Raw genomic sequence first — 21,148 nt, 5'->3', positions numbered from 1 at the left:
CTAATGAAAATGACAATACGACATATCAGAATCTATGGGATGCAGCAAAAGCAGTGATAAGAGGGAAGTTCATATCGCTTCAGGCATATATGAACAAACAAGAGAGAGCCCAAGTGAACCACTTAACTTCCCACCTTAAGGAACTAGAAAAAGAAGAACAAAGACAACCCAAAACCAGCCGAAGAAAGGAGATAATAAAAATCAGAGCAGAAATAAATGAATTAGAGAACAGAAAAACTATAGAAAAAATTAATAGAACAAGGAGCTGGTTCTTTGAAAAGATCAACAAAATTGACACACCCTTGGCAAGACTTACCAAGGAAAAAAGAGAAAGAACTCATATAAACAAAATCCAAAATGAAAGAGGAGAAATCACCACGGACACCGTAGATATACAAAGAATTATTGTAGAATACTATGAAAAACTTTATGCCACTAAATTCAACAACCTAGAAGAAATGGATAAATTCCTAGAAAAATACAACCTTCCAAGAAACTTACCTCAGGCCTTATTTAAGACCCAGGTTAAAAACTAATAATCCTGGAGCCACATGTTTTTAGTTGCCACACAGCAAAACATTCAAAGAAGTACATTCTACAAGTCAAACATAATTTTAAAACATGTTTCTAATCATTTTAGTGTTCTAAAATGGCATGTAAGAGATTTATTTCCTAACCCAGATCATTAATTATTAAAATATCTATATATTTTTAAAAGGTAGGAATTCAATCTAACATATCAAAGCTTATTATAAAGCTATAATGATTACAACAAATAATTTGTTTTTACAGAGGTAAACCAATAAAACAGTGGGGGAAAATGGAGAGCCTAAGAACAGACACATTTATAATAAGGTGTTTGCAATTCACAGAGTGGCATTATAAATCAGTGAATAAAATATAGACTCTTGCTGAGGTAGTTGTTTTTCTGTAGGGAAAAATCACATTATATCCCTACCTCACATCATACATTTTTTAATATCCCAGAAGTATTAAAGACCTAAATATACCAAGTAAAATTTCAAAAACATTAGAAAAAGAATTTGTAGCTTACATTATAATCTTAGGATAGTAACACATTTCTTAATCAAGAATGCCAAAGCATACAACATAAAAATAAATTCGATTTCATAAAGTTTTGTTAGTACAGCTACAACTATCCCTGTAACAAAGCCACATAGAGACAAGCTTGAATGGGAGAATGCACACTGCCCAGAATCAGCAAAAGACTAGCACTTGGGATACACGCAGAACTCCTGGGAATAAATAAGGACAAGACAAAAAGTTCAATCAATATGAGCTGGAAATTCACATTAAATGGAATTAAAATAGCCAATAAATCAAAAGAGTATTTATTTTCCAAGTGATGGGAGATGCAAATTAGAACCACAGTGAAATAACATTGATAAAAAATTTTAAATATAGATTAGCACATCATGCAAAGAGAAGCATGTGAAGGAAAGAAACTCTCAGACATTGCTATTGGATGTTTAAAGCAGTTTCTCTACTTTGAATGTATCTTACAAAGTTGAAGATTTATAGCCTCTTTGATATGCTAGTTTTTCTCCATAGATGTTGTAGACCAGTGGTAGTCAACCTGGTCTCTAATGCCCACTAGTGGGCGTTCCAGCTTTCATGGTGGGCGGTAGCAGAGCAACCAAAGTATAAATAAAAAGATAGATTTAACTATAGTAAGTTGCTTTATAAAGACTTATTCTGCCAAATTTAGCAAAAATCCAACATAAAGTACTTGGTAAGTAATTATTATTATATGCTTTATATTGCTATAACTCTGCTTTATAAATTTTATAAAGTAAAGTTACTTCCCTACTTTATAAATCACCATTGCTGTGGAACCAGTGGGTGGTTAGAAAATTTTACTACTAACAGAGATACAAAAGTGGTTGACTTTACCTGTTGACTACACCTGTTGTGGACAAATGCTCATTCCCTTCACAAAGAAGATGATGACATCATTATTTGCAACTTTGTAATAGTGAAGAACTAAAACAGTTAATTGTCCAATAGTCAAGAAATAGATTAACTGAGGTGAGTCTAGTCATACAATCAACCCTATCAATCTAGCAGTAAAACTGAATGGACTTTAAACCACAGTGTCTACAAGAACAGATATTTAAAAATTAATTTTGGTTTAAAATATATGCAAAATTACCTGACCTGTGGTAGCGCAGAGCATAGAGCATTGACCTGGAATGCTGAGGTTGCCGGTTTGAAACCCTGGGCTTACCAGGTCAAGACACATATGAGAAGCAAGTACTACAAGTTTTGATGCTTTCCACTTCTCCCATCCCCTTCTCTCTCTAAAAAAATCAATCAATAATAGATCAATCATTAAATCAATAAAATAATAATATTATGCAAAATTATGCTTATGGTATGATATCCTATCAAAACAGTCAACAACGCTATATTATTTGTGGCACATATATGTGATAAATGTATAAGAACCAGTAAAAAGTATAAAAAACTTCATGGTAGCACTGAACCCTATCGAGAAGGAGGAAGGGAATGGGGCGGGTGGATGGTGCTTTGGCTGTGTCTGCAACATTCTATGTTGTTGGTTTTAATTGTCAAAACAAATGTGGCAACATGCTAATATTTGTGAAACCTGAGTGTGAATACGTGGGGTCACATATTTTATTAAGTTTTTCAATACTAAATAATCAAGATTTTGTTCTAAATAAAAGAGAAACATGCCTAAGATCACATTCTCCAGAGAATGTTCCTGGTTGAGAAGGGTGAGGTAGAGGATGAGGGGTGGAGGCAGGATGGAGAGTGAGGAAGGTTCAAATCTAGAAAACATCTGTCTGGGTAAAGCCAGTTCACAATCATACACTATCCATTTGATTGGGGCCCTGCACAGCATGGTAATATTTAGACCCTTACAGAATGACTTTTTAATAATCAATGTTATAAAGACTGTGTGTCTCCCTCTATTTTTCCCTGTCCATTTCCAGTATTCCTTTAATCTTATATTTTCCTACTAGCAGTTTAGATATGTTTTAATACTAAAGTTTCATGCAACCCCTTGAACCAACCTCTATAGCCAATGAGCAAATTGTCATTCCCACCAGTATGTGGCAAAGGTCAAATCTTCTGCTCTTCAGCCAGTTAGTCAAGCCTAAGAAAACTATTGTCATAATGATGCTATAGGAGGCACAGATTCCATGCCCTGGTCATCATGTCCCATTTAATAAAGGGGCAAAGACTGCTTCAGTCATTCCTACCTAAACATACTCCATCCACCACAAGGAAGAGAAGCAGGAAAAGAAGATAGTGCCCAGAGTTCTACCGTCACTTTGTCAACTGGCTTCAGCAGGCAGCTCTGTGCCACCAGACCTGGTTCCGCCACCCTCAACTGAGTGAAAGGAGGAGAGTAATTATGAGCCAACTTAATCAAGTAAATAAAAATTCATGCCAAATGGTGACTTTCAATAACTGCAGCAAAGCAGCCAGCTGGCTCCATAGAATATCTGGAACCAGATATCACATCAGAATATTAACAAATAATCATTAGGTCTCCAGAAACAGGTACATGTTGTTTGGTACTTATTCCTGGAGACAGAGAAGGCTTTCTTCACACATTCCAGCACTTTGGACCCAAACCTCACCCAATAACCTCCATGGGTCATGGGAAAGGAGCAAAGAAATACTCTCTTACATTTCTGGAGATTCTTCAAATTACCTGTGTCAGTTTTACTTAGGGGACATGCAGAACCACAGCCACAGGTAGTGTGACTTCCAGAACATTGAGGCTTCCATATTCTTTCCCTAAACACTCCCTCAATAGCCTGCTGATACCTTCGATTCTTTCAGCAGAGTGAAAGGCTTTAAGGTCCTGAAAACAGATCAGGTGTAAAGGTAAGTATTCCCAGGACAGACAGTCCTCTGTTCAACACTCTCATTGGGACAGAGTGGCTGGGAGCCATACGTTTTGGGGGCCAGGTCTGGATGGCTGACCAAGGGCATTGGCCTCAGAGGAAGTGAGGAGGGATAGGGCTGAGGAGTGGGGATTGCAAGCAGAGTGAAAGCAGAGGCTACAGACCCTGAAAGCAAATTTATTATCTTTCCAGTTTGGCTGAGATGGCTGCAATAGGCCTAGAAATAGTCACATTGTTAATAAAATCTGACTCAGCACCTAATTTACACCGGGTGTGTCCAAATAGTGCTCACTTCTTCCTACAATCTTTCAACATAGGTGTTCTAAGTCTCATGTTACAGAGGAGAGAACTGGGACTCAGTGATGAAACTTGCTCAATATATGGTGACCTGGGATTGATCCTAGATCTATCTGGCTTCAAAGACTAAATACTTCCCACTATATTATAGCGTTATTAACTATATTCTCGAGTAAGACAGTCCTTGCTGCCTGAGAGCACTCTAAGATTTTAAGAAATAAATCAGGAAGTTTGAGAATGAATGAAAAACCTATGGTCTCAAGATATGTTCCTAGATGTTAATATCAATAATAAGTGACGTCTGGCCGGTTGGCTCAGCGGTAGAGTGTCGGCCTAGCGTGCGGAGGACCTGGGTTCGATTCCCAGCCAGGGCACACAGGAGAAGCGCCCATTTGCTTCTCCACCCCTCCGCCGTGCTTTCCTCTCTGTCTCTCTCTTCCCCTCCCGCAGCCAAGGCTCCATTGGAGCAAAGGTGGCCCGGGCGCTGGGGATGGCTCTGTGGCCTCTGCCTCAGGCACTAGAGTGGCTCTGGTCGCAACATGGCGATGCCCAGGATGGGCAGAGCATCGCCCCCTGGTGGGCAGAGCGTCGCCCCTGGTGGGCATGCTGGGTGGATCCCGGTCGGGCGCATGCGGGAGTCTGTCTGACTGTCTCTCCCTGTTTCCAGCTTCAGAAAAATGAAAAAAAAATAATAATAATAAGTGACAATAATAACAATTATAATAAAAACCATTCATGAATCATATATTGATTGTGGAATACAGGCCAACTGCTGTGATGTATTACTTTATTATATCAGCCTGACAGGGCCACATTAAAAGGCATTATTCTTATTTACCCAGTTGGAGACTAGGGCTTACAGAGTGTAAGTAATTTGCCTAAAACATTCAGCATGAAAATGATGGACAGGCCATTCAACCCCAGGTTTATCTGATTTCAAATCCATGTTTCTAACCACCACACTACATTTTCTCTATCAGAGCATGATTTGACCCCAAAAATGACATCTGCTCTGCATTAAAAAGAAGATGGGTTTTAAAATTTCCCAAAAGCTTTTGAACAGATGTATTGCCTTAGTCCTTCATCAGATGATGGAAAGTGAGTAGAGAAGCTAGGATACCACCTACTGACTTTACAAAGACAGCTGTTCTTAAAGCAAATTTCTCAGGACTCCAGGACAAAGGCAGATCAGACCTTGGATGATGCTTCTGATGGACTCCCGAGAAAGGTTAGGCAGCTATGGGACACATCCATGGAAATGATAACACATAACCAATAAAAGGAGGTCATGAAAAGCTTATATTATAATAATTGAAAGAACATAACAGAAAAGTATACACTGGCATGTTTGCAATCCTTCACAAAAAATACAGAGCACTTTCTTTTTCAACCTGGAAGGTCGTGCTCATAGCTTGGATGCTGGTCAGATAGGCAGCAAAACTATGAAAGGGATAACATTTTCCCAGAGAGAAAAGTACCAACCCTGAAGAATTAAGCTAATTCCATTCACCTAAGTTATTCAAGAGGACACAACAAAATTATATAAAGTGTCTGGCACAGATCACACACACACACACACACACACACACACACACACACACACTTTGCTGAGTGGAGCTTACAAGAACTGCCCTAACCTAGCTCAGAAGTGATAGATTCAAATACTGTCATCCCCAGGGTATGAACTAATATTTCATTTTCTCTCCAAAAGTCTTAGATCAGGAAAGAAAGATAAGGTAATAACTTAACCCTAAAGTGAGGACAAGGTCACTCTGTCTTTTAAACCAGATCCAGGTAATGACAAAGGTATCCACTTCTATCAACCAGACTGAGAAACCAGGGCCATAAATTTCTAGAGACAAGGGACAATTTGGGAGTAATTATTGCATTTCCTTAACCATTTTCAGTGGAGATACGCCTTAGCCATAGACTAAAGATAACTCCTTTGGGAATATAAATGAGAACTTTTATATTTGCAGATTCATTTATTTTTATAGAATTTTCAGCCCTGACTGGTTAGCTCAGCGGTACAGCATCGACCAGGCATGTGGAAGTCCCTGGTTCGATTTCCGGTTAGGGCACACAGGAGAAGCAACCATTATGCCCCCTCCTCCATCCTGCTCTCTTTCTGTCTATCTTGCTCTCTTCCCCTCCCGAAGTCATGGCTCCCATGGCAATTTGTTTCTGAGTGCTGAGGATGGATTCATGGACTCGCCTCAGATCCTGAAGTAGCTCCACTCAGAGCAATAGGGCAGCGACTGGAGATGGACAGAGCATCGCCCCCTAGTGGGCTAGTGCGCCTGCTGGATGGATCCCAATCAGGGCACCTGCGAGAGTCTGTCTGTCTCTCTGCATCCCAGCCTCTCACTTAATAAAAAAAAATTAAAAAGAATTTTCATGTCTATGAACTCATTTAACCCTCACCATAATTCTTGAGGGAGATAATATTTTCCCTTTTTATTGAGTGTGAGACTGTCTCAAAAAAAAATGGCCCAATGAGGATTCAGACCCCAACTCAGTAACTTCAGACCCACAGTCTGGTTCCATTGCACATGAAGCCTCCCTGAACCACTCGGCTCTGCCCAATGCGGACCTCTTCCTCCTCATACGTATTCAGTCTGGAACCGGAAGGAGAGCTGCTATTAATCCTTGGGCAATAAAAGCACTTTTCAAGGAAGAGTTGGGTTTCTGTTTCTCAGAAATAGAGATTTCTTTTCTTCCTACAGAAATACCTGCATGCATACAGGGATAATTATTGTACAGTCATGACATAATAATAGTAGGCACGTCTCAGGGTTCAAAACCTATTCTAACCATAAGAATGAGTGAGAAGCCTTCTGAGACCTACTCCACTAAGACTGGCAAATATAGAGAAGAGTTACAGAATCAAGGAGAGGACAGAGCATTTTATTTATTATTTTTCACTAACTCATTCATTCATTTACTCGTTCATGAAAATAGTGTGTACCTACTATATAGTAAGGATTTTGTGAGGACTATGAGTAAATATATAAAGTGGCAGGCTGTGAGGAAGGAACAAACTCCAGCATGCGCCCCAACCTGTATTCACTCAGCAGGCCCATTACCTGATGATGCTCTGCCCCACTGAGCTGCAGCTCTGTTGCTTGGCAACCGAGCTAATTTACCATCTGAGGCGAGGCCATGGAGCCATCCTCAGCACCCAGGGCCAACTTTGCTTGAAATATTCAAGCTATATTGGCCTGACCTGTGGTGGCGCAGTGGATAAAGTGTCGACCTAGAAACACTAAGGTTGCTGGTTCAAAACCCTGGGCTTGCCTGGTCAAGGCACATACAGGAGTTGATGCTTCCTGCTCCTCCTTTCTGTCTGTCTGTCTGTCTATCTCTCTATCTCCTCTCTAAAATGAATAAATAAATTAAAAAAAAAGAAATATTCAAGCTATAGCTGCAAGAGGGGAAGAGAGAAAGAAGGGAGAGAGAGAGAAAGAAAGAGATATGGAGGGGCAGAAGAATGGAGAATGATCACTTCTCCTGTGCGCCCTGACCAGTAATCAAACCTGGAATTTCCACATGCTGGGTGGATGCTCTACTGCTGAGCCAACCGGCCAGGGCCCTATGACTATATGTTTAAAAACACTGGGTTCTTTTTCTCTCAAAGAGCTCAATCTGATGTGCAGGCTGGACAAAACAGTGTCTGGCAAATGCTTTAAGAAAGTCTGTATAGAGTGCTGAGTGTGATGAGAGCATAGAGGGGGGCTGTCAATCTTAAATTTAAGGGGTCAAGCAGGTAGACTTGTAAGATGTTACATGTAAGCAGGCACCCCAGACAACCAAAATAAGTAAAGGGTGACACAGACACTGTAGAGAAAGAGTATTTGGGAGAAAAAGAGAGGAACAGAAAAAGAGCCAGAGAAGACAAAGGATTACAAATTTGGGAAACTACATTATCAAAAAAATTAGAATGCCTGAAGCAGTACACTTCCATGGGTGAAGAGGTCCAGAATGCAGCCAGAAAAGTTAGCAGAAATGAATCATGCATGACCTTGAAGTCATATTGGACAACCTGTACTTGATTCAAAAGAAAAGGAGAAACCAAAGAAGGATCTGATCAGAGGATTGATGATACTATATTGGAAACTATCACTTTATGTTAATAATGGATGATAATTTTACTGTAAATGAAGGGAACATTGGCAGGACAAGGATGGAGTGATGAAAGCAAGGCAAGGAGCAAGGAGACTACTTAGGAAGTGGTCATGGTCATTCAGGTAAGAGATTATTAAAGTATATCAAAGAAAGTTGGAGTGTATCTAATGGATTCATAGAGAATTATATACAGTTAGGTTTTCTTCAGAGTCAGAATCTAAAAGATGAGGTAAATAATATTGATGAGAGCTCATTTTGGTCAGACCATAGCAAAGGAGGAAAACAAAGTACCTAAAAACCTCTTATGAAATTTATGGCTTGGACAGCTGAGTGTATAGTGGTGCTATTTACTGAGATAGGGAACACACAAGGAGAGATCAGTCTGAGAAGTTTTTCACACACTGAGTATGGAGTACCAATAGGTCATCCAGAGGAAGAAATTCCAGAGGCAGTCAGATATACCTCAGAAAGAGATGGAAATTCATGGACCACCAACACAGGAGAAAATGAGATTGCCTAAAAATAAAGGAGATGAGTTGAGAAAAGAGGACATAAAAGAAGAGTGAGGAGGGAAGGAAAGGGAATAGAGCTGAGGACAGACCATAGGGAACACTGACAATTAAAGAAATGGCAGAGAAAGAGAAAGGGTGTCCCCCCAAAAAAGACATCAAATAACAAGAGACGTAGGAAAATGTGGGATCCAGAGAACTAAGAAAAGAGAAGGTTAAGTGTTTTTAAAATCCACTGAATTTAATAAGGGGATTTGGTCATGATGTGACCAGTAGTAATGTCAGTGAGTAGTGGGAAGGGAAGCCAGTTTACAGTGGATTGAGGAAGAAACGGAAAGAAAGGAAGAGCAGGAAAGTTGGTAAGAGAGTGATAAGCCATGAAACCCATCCTGGAGAGGTCACAGAGTGAAGACAAAACAAATTTGGGGGGGGGGGAACATGGACAGGACCAGAGACTGAGTAGAATTTATGAGACCAGATATTCAATATAATGGGTAAGGTGGGAAAAGAACAAAGAATTGAGTGTCTAAATTTAATATTTTACAGGTAAAGCAAATCCAGTCTCTGTAATAAGGCCATGGGAGGAGATGGCAAAAGTGCAACGGAAGTCAAGGTCACGGAAGATGAGATCGAAGACTAAGTACGCCACATTGTTGAATGGTTCATTCATGCCAATGCTGATGACTCCCAAGATGATAGTGATTGGTAGGAGGGACGTCCACTGATCCAAGTGTCAAAATCCATAACGAAATAGGAATAATTCCAGTTTGGTAGTTGGTGGTGTAAGCTTTGACATTACAGTTTCTATGTTTTTGTCCAGTATTAGAAAAGTTTTATGAAGAAAGATCTCTAATTACAGCATAATTTTAAAAGAGAGTAATTAGTTTCAGCCTAGTTTCATCAATAAGGGAAGGGTTAAGGCAACTATGGCATGCTTCCATTGGCATATTATGTAACCATTAGAATTATGTTTATAAAAATTTTATGATATAATTTGTAAAAGAATATAATAAAAAACAGTATAGATGCATGCTTAAAACCATTTTCTTTCTTCCTTCCTTCCTTTCTTCCTTCCTTCCTCTCTCCCTCCCTCTCTCCCTCCTCCATTTCTCCCTCCTTTCCCCCCTCCCTTCCTCCCTCCCTTCCTTCCTTCTTCCCTTCCTTCTTTTCTTTTTTACTTTCTTCCTTGAAAACTATTTTTTTTAGTTTTTAAAAAGATAAATTAGTCAAGAAAGCAACAAAATCTCCAAAAAGAGTGAATATCCCTCTATTCCTACTTTGCATTCACTAATGATCACTGGAAAGAAAAAAAACACAACATCATTTCCTTTGGGCTAACTGGTGGATAAGTGCCCAATGAGACCCCTTTGTGTGGAATATGGTCCTACCTAAATTCTCAGAGGTCATTTGATCATTTGATTTTCTGTTTGGACCCAGCTGGGTCCATTCTCTTCTCTAATCCCTGGAGTTTGACCTACAGCAAAGTGTGCCTAAGGCCGGGAGAGCAGAACCTGGAACAGAAGGGAGACCAGGGGAGCCTTGAGGGCCTTTCTCTGAGGGTTCATTCTCCAAGGTCCCAGCACAAACATGCCTCCCACAGGACATGTTTTCTGAAGAAGTCAAGGGGGAAATTGGACAATTAATCCAAGCTGATGGATGTCTTTAACTGGAAATTACAAATTCTTCTCCCTATGCTCCAGGGTTCTCTCCTTGGCTAGTTATGCCCTTCAGTTCATAGCTCTAAGACTGGTAGACGAACGTGAGAGTCAGAGCTTGTAGCATTTCTTCTCGAAGCCCATGAATGTCTTGGACCTTGGACGCTGTCTCCTAAAGAGAATCTCCAGACACACAGACTGGAATATAAATTGCAGGTCAGGTCAGTATTATGAATGAATGGGTAGTATTGTCTCAGCAATATATGAATTTACACATGTGTATAGAAGAGGAAGATTAAGATAGCTTCCTTGCTGATTTTGGCATGGAAGAGGAAAGACAATGAAAAAGACAGAGAGAGAAGAGACATGAAGTGACAGAAGAATGAAGACACAGCGGCAGAGAGAGTGAGATGGAAAGAAGCAGGAGGAAATGAGGGAGAGAAAGATAATGTGGTCTGGCCAGATAGCTCGGTTGGTTAGAGCAGTGCTCCCCAACCTTTTTTGGGCCACGGACCGGTTTAATGTCAGAAAATATTTTCACAGACCGACCTTTAGGGTGGGATGGATAAATGTATCATGTGACTGAGACAAGCGTCAAGAGTGAGTCTTAGACAGATGTAACAGAGGGAATCTGGTCATTTTTTTTTAAATAAAACATCATTCAGACTTAAATATAAATAAAACGGAAACAATGTAAGTTTTTTTTTTCTTTCTCTGTGAACCAGTACCAAATGGCCCACGAACCAGTACTGGTCCACGGCCCAGGGACTAGGGACCATTGGGTTAGATTATCATTCCAATATTCCAAGGTTGCAGGATAATCCCCGGTCAGGGCACATATAAGAAAAAAACCAATGATGACATGAACAAGTGGAACAACATATAAATGTTTCTCTGTCTCTCCTCTCTCGAATCAATCAATCAATACATAATTTAAACAAAAAGAGAAGGGAAGACAGGAAGAGAGAAAGAGGTAAAAAGAAAGAAAAGTAACACAAGAGATAAAGACAATTACGGGGAAGCAGCATCTTTCAGGATAGACTCCCACTTCCTTTGGATCCTGACATGGAACACCTGACCACCCAGAACGCAGGCATTCCAAAACCATTTAGGTAGTTAAACCAGGAGTTTAAAGAAGGCTTCGGCACTTTCAAAACTATGTCCCTCACTGCAGTGTGGAGAATGAATTAACACACTACCCAGTTTCCTAGGGATCCTTTACTGAATTGAAATAAAAAAAAGTATATGTACATTGATAAGTTTTTTTAAGGAATGCAGTACTAATCTTTGTATACTTGCATTTAAAAATATGCCTCTCATCTGAAATTTAACAATGGGTATTAAAGTCAAATCTTGTAAAGGTTCCTATGTCATGATTTATGGCTTTAAGTGCTCACCACAGAGCATCTTTGGGGCAGTAACAGGGCTGAGACATCATATTCTATAGTCTTGTCCTCAGTGCTAAAGATGCACAAATTCTATCTTGCCAGTGAACCAAGAAGAGCTGGCTCACATTAGCATACCTCATTGACAATGTTACTAACTCTCTTATGTGCCAATATATAAGGAACATATGAGAAACAGGCTAAGTTTCCAGTTTCTGAAATAAAACATATATATTTATCATATGATGACTAAAAACAATTACTACAGAGCCCTTAATACTGTTCAACCATTCTTCCTCCCCAGCAGACAGGGAACAGCATGCGGCCCAAGAACCAGAGCAGCGTGTCCGAGTTCCTCCTCCTGGGGCTCCCCATGCGGCCAGGGCAGCAGCGCGGGTTCTTCACCCTGTTCCTGGGCATGTACCTGACCACGGTGCTGGGCAACCTGCTCATCATCCTGCTCATCAGGCTGGACTCCCGCCTGCACACGCCCATGTACTTCTTCCTCAGCCACTTGGCCCTCACTGATGTTTCCTTTTCATCGGTCACTGTCCCGAAGATGTTGATGGACATGCAGACTAAGTACAAATCCATTCCCTATGCAGGGTGTATTTCACAGATGTATTTTTTCATATTTTTTACTGACCTGGACAGCTTCCTTATTACATCAATGGCATATGACCGATATGTTGCCATCTGTCACCCTCTTCACTACACCATCATCATGAGGAAAGAGTTGTGTGCCTTACTAGTGGCAGTGTCCTGGGTCCTGTCCTGTGTCAGCTCCCTTACCCACACCCTCCTCCTGACTCAGTTATCCTTCTGTGCTGCTAACACCATTCCCCACTTCTTCTGTGACCTTGGTGCCCTGCTCAAGCTGTCCTGCTCAGACAACTTTCTCAACGAGTTAGTCATGTTCACAGTAGGTGTGGCAGTCATTACTCTGCCATTTATATGTATCCTGATATCTTATGGTTACATTGGGGCCACCATCCTGAGTGTCCCTTCCACCAAGGGGATCTGTAAAGCCCTGTCCACATGTGGGTCCCACCTCTCTGTGGTGTCTCTGTATTATGGGGCAATATTTGGGCAGTACCTTTTCCCAACAGTAAGCAGTTTCATTAACAAGGACATGATTGTGGCTCTCATGTACACAGTGGTCACACCGATGTTGAACCCCTTCATCTACAGCCTTAGGAACAGGAACATGAAAGAGGCCCTTGGGAAACTTTTCAGTAAAGCAAAATTTTTCTCACAGTAATATTTGTGACTTCTATTTAAATCAGAACCTCATTTTTGTTTATCTCACAGCTTTGATTTTCCATTTGAATATATCTGAATATGCTAAGGTCTCCTGAGCCATGAACACTATGATAAATGATGGCATGTTAGATGTACTTGGTAAATATTTGTGGATTAGAATTTCATTCTCTTAACTATGCTTCCTTTATGAATAACTTTTGATTAGGTAATGCTAAATTAATCTTATTACTTATTTCTGCAATTTGGGGGCATAAGTGATAGTATAATATACAGTTTGGTTATCTGTTATTCGAGGAGGTTTTTGGAACCCCTTATATTTTAGGATCATAATCTTAGGCTTTATCACACCACAGATTCTAAAGAATTAGCTATATTACTTCACTGCACAATCGTTTACAGATTAAACGAGTTTTCTTTTCATTTTATGTGTCTATTGAAATCAAAGAATACAATCTACTTGTCACTTAAATCAGAGGAAATGTATCACTCTGCCTGTTCAAATGGCCTTTTGTGACAACATGGATTGGACCTTGAGAATATTATGCTAAGCAAAATAAGTAAACCAGAAAAATCTAAGAACTATATAACTTCACACATAGGTGGGTTATAAACCTGAGACTCATGGACATAGGCAAAAATGAAGTGATTACCAATGACAGGGCTTTGACTTTGGGTGATGGGAGCACAATGCAATGAATAGTTCACATCCTGTGGAAATGTATATCTGAAACCTCTGTGTTCCTATGGACAAATGGCACCCCATTACATTTAATTTATAATATCAATTTTTAAAAAAGAATGTAAGCAAAGCTTCTCAAGTTTTAGTGTGCATAAAAATTCCAGGAGAGCTGGTTAAAACGCAGGTTCCCGGGATCTACCACCATGAATTCCCACTCAGTAGTTCAGGGATGGGGCCCCCAACTTTGCACATCTTCTGTTCCCACATGATTCTAAGGCTGCAGGTCAGTGAGCGGCGGTGTGAAGAGCACTGGTGTAAGGGATCAGATCATGGAGCTTGTGGGCTGCACATTTGTAACACCTTCCCTGAATTCTGGGAGGGGGGAGTGAAACAAGGGAATGTTTCAATTATTTTAGCAGTAGAGAAATGTGCGGTTCACGTGGATATTTTCGGATTGATCAGGCTGCAGTAAATGTCTTTTTTCTACTCTCTAATATCAGAGGTTTTTCCAAACCTATCAGATGCTCTTCCATATGTAATATTGATGTATCAGATACTAAGGATCATGCTGTGTATCACCACACCAGACTACGTGTTCAAGGCAAATGATGCCAAAGCTTTGAAAAAATTACTCCTATATCCCTCAGTGGCTTTTTGTCTTCATTAAGCTCTGTGAGATTTCAGTGCAACTTGTAATTTTGCTAACGACATTCAAAAACAAGTTTTAATATTTTTTAACTAACAATTTTTTCCATACATAATGCACAATAAAATGTACATTTGTTATAAAGCAGGACTTGATTTCAAAGTATCTGTATGTCCACGAAAGGACACCTGAGTTCTTGACTTTAGATTTGTATCTAAAAGTCCTCATTTGACTTGCCATGCTTCTTGACATAGTCCACAAGGTAGCTTTTGTCTGGAATCCCATCCATAGTACCGTTACTGTAGGCATCAAGCTTTTACCCCTGTTTTCATCTGTTTCTGTGACTGCCCTCTACAAAATACAGTATGTTTACCCAACTTTATTCAAAAAGATAAGACTTCTTAATATATAATCAACAGGTAAAGTGATATTTAAGTCTATGTTGATGCCCCAAACTCTAGTCTGTTTGAAGTATGAAGCTGGAAATCAAACATTTGAAAGAGTTCAATATTTGACATATGTGTCGACTATTAAAGAACAACTTTCCCTTATTACTCATTAATGCCATTCTGTAAACTTTCACTTAGGCAACCAGTAAATGAAAGCAATCTGGCTTTGTTGCCTGTCTTTCCACAGGGTTCCACTTGGGCTTGGATTCTTCGTGTATTTTTAGGGGCATTTTCAATGTTAGGTTCTTTTCAAAGGAGCAAGACACAGACACTAAGAAACAAGGACTACATTAAAATGGACACTTTTGGAGATACTAATGTAGGCTTGATCAGATGACTGAAATAGAGATTTAAAGGTTTGGTATAATCTTTAATAAAATATCACAGTAAATCTTTGTGTTAATTCAATGGAAGATTGACAAAACCTTAAAATTTTTAAGTAGATTGATATATTGATATTGTATGTAGTCTACGTATTGATATGCATAGCAGTAGAAATGCAAATATCATTATGTTATTATAGAAAAAAACCTATAATATACTGTTTAAATAAATCTCATTTATGTAAATAAAATGAATAAAAATCATTTTAGAAATATGAAAAAAGAATAATGAACGGGTGAAGTAATTTGACTTCATGCTTTGTTTTCATGTCTACATTGTTTGGATTTTCATCATGGAGCAGAATTAATTGTTTAAGCAGCAAACCAAAAAGGAATGTCACTCTGGCAGTTTGGCTCAGTGGATAGAGCGTTAGGTGTCCTGGGTTCGATCCCTAGTCAGCAGGTGGATGTCCTGAGTTCGATCCCTAGTCAGGGCACACTTGAGAAGCCACCATCTGCTTCTTTTCTCCACCCTCTTCCCATCCCACAGCCAGTGGCTTGATTGGTTCGAGTGTTGGCCCTGGGCACTGAGGATAGCTTGGTTGGTCTGAGCATGTCAGCCTCAGATGTTAAAAATAGCTCAGTTGCCCTGGCCGGTTGGCTCAGCGGTAGAGCGTCGGCCTAGCGTGCGGAGGACCCGGGTTCGATTCCCGGCCAGGGCACACAGGAGAGGCGCCCATTTGCTTCTCCACCCCTCCGCCGTGCCTTCCTCTCTGTCTCTCTCTTCCCCTCCCGCAGCGAGGCTCCATTGGAGCAAAGATGGCCCGGGCGCTGGGGATGGCTCTGTGGCCTCTGCCTCAGGCGCTAGAGTGGCTCTGGTCGCAACATGGCGAAGCCCAGGATGGGCAGAGCATCGCCCCCCTGGTGGACAGAGCATCGCCCCATGGTGGGCGTGCTGGGTGGATCCCGATCGGGCGCATGCGGGAGTCTGTCTGTCTCTCCCTGTTTCCAGCCTAGAAAAAAAAAAATGAAAAAAAAAATAGCTCAGTTGATTCGAGCGTCAGCCCCAGATAGGAGTTGCTGGGTGGATCCTGGTCAGGGCTCATGTGGGGTCTGTTGCACGATCTCCCTCCTCTCTCTTAAAAAAAAAAAAAAAAAAGAATGCCCACTGGGGAGAAAAACCCATCTTCACATCCACTATGACCTAACTAAGCCAATAAAATCAGGGAGGGCAGGGCCAGTAACGACGTCTTTCCAAGTCTCCATTTGGTCTCACACTCACGGAACTTCCACCCTGATGTTCTTCCCGAGGACAGTACTTCCTCAAAGTGTGCCTCTAGAACCATCTGCCTCAGAATTACCCGGTCCCAGAGCTCATAGATGACCATCTCTGGAGGAGAAGCTTCAATCTGCATCTCTAACAAGCTCCCCAGGTGATGATGCCAAACATCAAAGTTTAGGGACCACTGCCCCAAGGCATCTGTCCCAGAGGGAGTAAGAAGGAAACTGAGCAATTAATACCTGTTTAGTGCACGTCTCTAACCAAGAGCTTGGTGCCCTGTTCCCTTGGCTCCTTTCTCGGGTGGATAGAGTAGCGTCTTCATGTCACCATTTCTGAAGCTGGTGAACTGAGAAGAGTAAACTCCAGGTTTGTGGCTGTTCTCTCTGATGTCAGTGAGAGGGTCAGGACCCAGAAACCTCCAGGTGTCCTAAAGAAAAGCTGAGAAACCAGTCCATACTCCTGGAGGCCAGATGACTTCAGCACAAGTTCAGAGCAGACTGGGTATCTGTTGTCAGCAGCAGGTGTGCGTGTGCGTGTGCATGTGCGTGTGCGTACAGGTGCTCATCACTTCTCTGTGCTCTTGCTGAACTCACTTCTTATTACTAATTCCTTAAGACAGGGACCACACAATCACCTCTGGGCAGTGGCTCTCATAACGTTAACCATGAGCCTGGGGGAGATGAGGAATAGAGCCAACTGCCTGCTCGAGGATGCCCTGCCTTTATCCCTAGTAGAGCTGCATACCTTTATCAAGGGCATCAAACCTTGGACGCAGGAAATACCTACTCCCTCAGTTACATTTGCCTGAGATCCACTAAAGACAAGGCGCTGAGTTTCTTCACCGGAGGACTTTGCATTTTATATTTAAGGGCATCAATGTCACCTACTGTAGGACATCTCCCAGGATCAACATTTGTTGATTATGCTTCTGGTCACTGTCCTTTCATCTCCAGCAGACGGGGAGCAGCATGGGGCCCGAGAACCAGAGCAGCGTGTCCGAGTTCCTCCTTCTGGGGCTCCCCATGCAGCCAGGGCAGCAGCGCGGGTTCTTCACCCTGTTCCTGGGCATGTACCTGACCACGGTGCTGGGCAACCTGCTCATCATCCTGCTCATCAGCCTGGACTCCCGCCTGCACACGCCCATGTACTTCTTCCTCAGCCACCTGGCCCTCACTGACATCTCTTTCTCATCTGTCACTGTCCCAAAGATGTTAATGAGCATGCAGACTCAGGATCAATCCATCCTTTATGCAGAGTGCATAGCACAAATGTATTTTTTCATATTTTTTACTGATCTGGACAATTTCCTTCTTACTTCAATGGCATATGATCGGTATGTAGCTATCTGTCATCCCCTCCAATACATGACCATCATGAGAGAGAGTCTGTGTTCCTTACTCATAGCCATATCCTGGATCCTCTCCTGTGCCAGTGCCCTGTCCCACACCCTTCTCCTGGCTCAGCTGTCCTTTTGTGCTGGCAACACCGTCCACCATTTCTTTTGTGACCTTGGTGCCCTTCTCAAGCTCTCCTGCTCAGACACATTTCTCAATGAGCTGGTCATTTTCACAGTAGGAGTGGCTGTCATTACTCTCCCACTAATATGCATCTTGATCTCTTACTGCCGCATTGGGGCCACCATCCTGAAGGTGCCATCCTCAAAGGGCATCTGCAAAGCCCTGTCCACATGTGGCTCTCACCTCTTGGTGGTGTCTCTGTATTATGGAACAATTATTGGGATCTATTTTTTTCCCTCATCTAGCACCTCCAGTAACAAGAACATAATTGCCTCAGTGATGTACACAGTGGTCACTCCATTGCTTAACCCTTTCATTTACAGCCTAAGGAACAGGGATATGAAAGGGGCCTTAGAGAAACTCCTCAATAGGGTCACCATCTTGTTCCAATGACATCTGCTCATCTTTATAACAGACACGTTTCCCTGGCTGACAGCCCCTAATCTGGAGCCCAGCATGGAGTAAGTGCTCAGTGTATTACTGATAACTTGAATAAAACTCTGCTACAGTCATTCTCTCTTTCCCTTACAATTCTTTAGTATAAATTGTGAAATCTGACTTGATATTATTAATTATTGCTTTTGTCTATTAGATCAAGAAACTCCTGAACTAGTCAAATTTGTGTCTCTTATTTCCTGGAAATGTATTAGTTATTTTTAAAACAGGTTTATTGAGGTAAAATTGACATATATACATTGCATATCTCTGAAGTATACAACTGGATGCGTTGATATGTATACACTGTGAAATACCTCCACAATCAGGCTAATTAATGTATCCATCAGCTCCACATAGTCTCCTTTTATTTTACTTTTGTATGTGATGAGAACGCCTAATTTAAGATCCACCCTCTTAGTAAATATCAAGCGTACAATACAGTCTTGTTAACTATAGTCATCATGCTGTAATTAGACCTCAAAAATTATTCCTGTAACTGAAACTTTGTACATTATGCTAAGCAAAACAATCAGACTCAACAAGACAAGTGCACCATCTCACCTATATGAAATAAAAAATAGTCAAATTCATAGAAGCGGAGAAGAGAATGGTGGTTTCCAGGAAATTGGGGGGGGGGGTAAATGATGCTGGGAATTTATTAGTGTTTATGAATTGTTAGAAGACATTAGCTACAGGATTCCCTTGGCATACAAACTTTGCAAACTTGGGGATTTGTAAAGTATCTCCTTTCCTTTCCTCACTTCCCATTCAATGCTCTTTCCATATTTTTTGCTATTGTTCATGATGATGGTGGAACAGGAAAAGAAACTGTATAGAACCCTTTATAGCTCCAGGAAATTGCCCACTGTTATGAGTGTAGCTGCTCCACTTCAGAACTCACGGCTCCCTCTGGATTTCAGGGGCATTGATCACTCTAATGGACTATAAAATAACCTTTATTCAGCAGTTCCCCCTCAAACCCATTGTCTATGCAGCTTCCCGACTGCATGTTGAGTTTCCATCAAGACACAGGCTCATCCAGTTCAGGGAGGACAAAGACAAAGAAAGCATCTATAGTCTGGAGCCTTTTGTTACCCCCACTGAATTTGATGACTTTCTTATTCAACCTCTTCATTATCTGTCTCACTAAAAAGTCATTTCTACTCAACTTGATGACCCTAGGTTTGTATTATGAGCCCAAGCAATCTAACCTCTTTGACACCCAGTGAAGGACCACACAGTTCTCCCTCCTCAGACTGTATTTAGTTAAGAATAAACACGATCACGAATACCTGTGAGACTCAGCACCAGGTAGGTGTCAGAGAGGAGTATTTGGGAAAGACAGATCCCAGTTTGTAAGCTGTTACCTATCAGAGTGTGTGGCCTCAGGCAATTTACTTAACTCCCCAGAACCTCAATTTTTTCTTCTGTATAAATTGAAAAACTATAAGACATCTACTATATTTTTTATTTGAAAAAAAATAAAATGCTAAATTTGGATTAACAATACAGCTGACCAAAAATAATGAGTATTAGCTCTCCCTATCTATGCATCAGAGGTGAATTTCAGAGCAGAACTTGCAAAAATAGATAACTCCTGAGTTATGGCAACCGTGGGAGCATGGCATGTAAATGATATCCCAATTCAAGGGCAATCAGCTGTCCTAGGATATAGCAACACCTCTTCCCTGGTTTGAACTACCTAGATCCAGATGACTAAGGAGCAGTGGAAGAGTGAGTTGGCAAGTATGTAGAGGAAGAAAGACACATCAGAAGAACATCTTACTCTCTACTCTTAACATTCGCTCAGAGAGCTGCCCTTGACCTGGAGCTCATGAAGCTTCCTTTTAGCATCCCAGCTTATTTTGTGGAAAAGCAAAGAGTCTAATTTCCACTCTCTCCTGTTAAGCTACTGGCATGGAGTCCCTTTGTCTTCAGCCTCAGTCTCAACCAGTTCCAGAGCCAATACAAAATGAATATGCATGTTTTTTGGTTGGCCTGATGCCAACCAAATACTCTGGGATTGGGGTTGAGTGCAATTAAATGTACTAAGGGAGGAATACATTTGAGACTTGAAATACAGAGTAACTATTCTGGCTGGGTGGGGCCTAAGAATGTCACACTACTGAATAATGTAGGCAACAGTGTCCCCTGGTGGATCTGTGTATGCTCTGTGCTGACCTAATTGCTAACTACCACAGAATAATACTGGGGTGACCAAAATGGACACCCAGTCACATCCATTTTGCTTGGGGCCTGTGAGAAAGAACTTAAATCCAGCCCCAAAGGGGGTTAAAACATGTACTTTACTGTCAATGACTTGAGATTCCCTGCGGGCAGAATGGAGAAACTAGTGAGCCACCTGGAGAAAGTGGTGGGCAGGGCTGACTGAGCCTGTGTGAGCAGCAGGTTCAGGACATCAGGGGGTCTGGGCTGCAGGGATAGTGGGAGGCTGTGTCCAGTGATCCATCTCACACCTCAGCCTCCCGCATGTTCGCAAACTGCCATCAGGAGGCTTAGGACTCTGCCAGGGACCTCTCCTGAAAGAGCTGATCAAGGAAGTGGAGGTTTTCTTGCCAATTTAAAGGACGGACACAAGCTGGAGGTCATAGGCTTGGAGGAGACTATTGGTGGCCCACAGCCTGTAGAACAATGGATACCAATAGAATGAAGGGAGA

General features: G+C 41.4%; 2 protein-coding genes across 2 annotated transcripts; both read left to right on the top strand.

Annotated features, from left to right (window-relative positions):
* Window positions 1-12,192: 12,192 nt before the first annotated feature.
* Window positions 12,193-13,134, top strand: LOC136322743 (olfactory receptor 1J2). Its single transcript, XM_066254648.1, has one exon. It carries the CDS (start codon window positions 12,193-12,195, stop codon window positions 13,132-13,134), a length of 942 nt encoding a protein of 313 aa, XP_066110745.1.
* Window positions 13,135-17,483: 4,349 nt separating this feature from the next.
* Window positions 17,484-18,425, top strand: LOC136322742 (olfactory receptor 1J4-like). Its single transcript, XM_066254646.1, has one exon. The coding sequence runs from the start codon at window positions 17,484-17,486 to the stop codon at window positions 18,423-18,425; it is 942 nt and encodes a 313-aa protein (XP_066110743.1).
* Window positions 18,426-21,148: the final 2,723 nt, after the last annotated feature.

This window comes from Saccopteryx bilineata, chromosome 2 (assembly GCF_036850765.1).
Source record: "Saccopteryx bilineata isolate mSacBil1 chromosome 2, mSacBil1_pri_phased_curated, whole genome shotgun sequence".
NCBI lineage: Eukaryota > Metazoa > Chordata > Mammalia > Chiroptera > Emballonuridae > Saccopteryx > Saccopteryx bilineata.
The sequence above is the reverse complement of the archived record's forward strand: the minus strand, read 5'-3'. Positions and strand labels throughout refer to the sequence as shown.

Bases quoted from the DNA above. Each gene is read 5' to 3' on its own strand.
- LOC136322743 (XM_066254648.1), top strand. From the start codon at position 12,193: ATGCGGCCCAAGAACCAGAGCAGCGTGTCCGAGTTCCTCCTCCTGGGG.
- LOC136322742 (XM_066254646.1), top strand. From the start codon at position 17,484: ATGGGGCCCGAGAACCAGAGCAGCGTGTCCGAGTTCCTCCTTCTGGGG.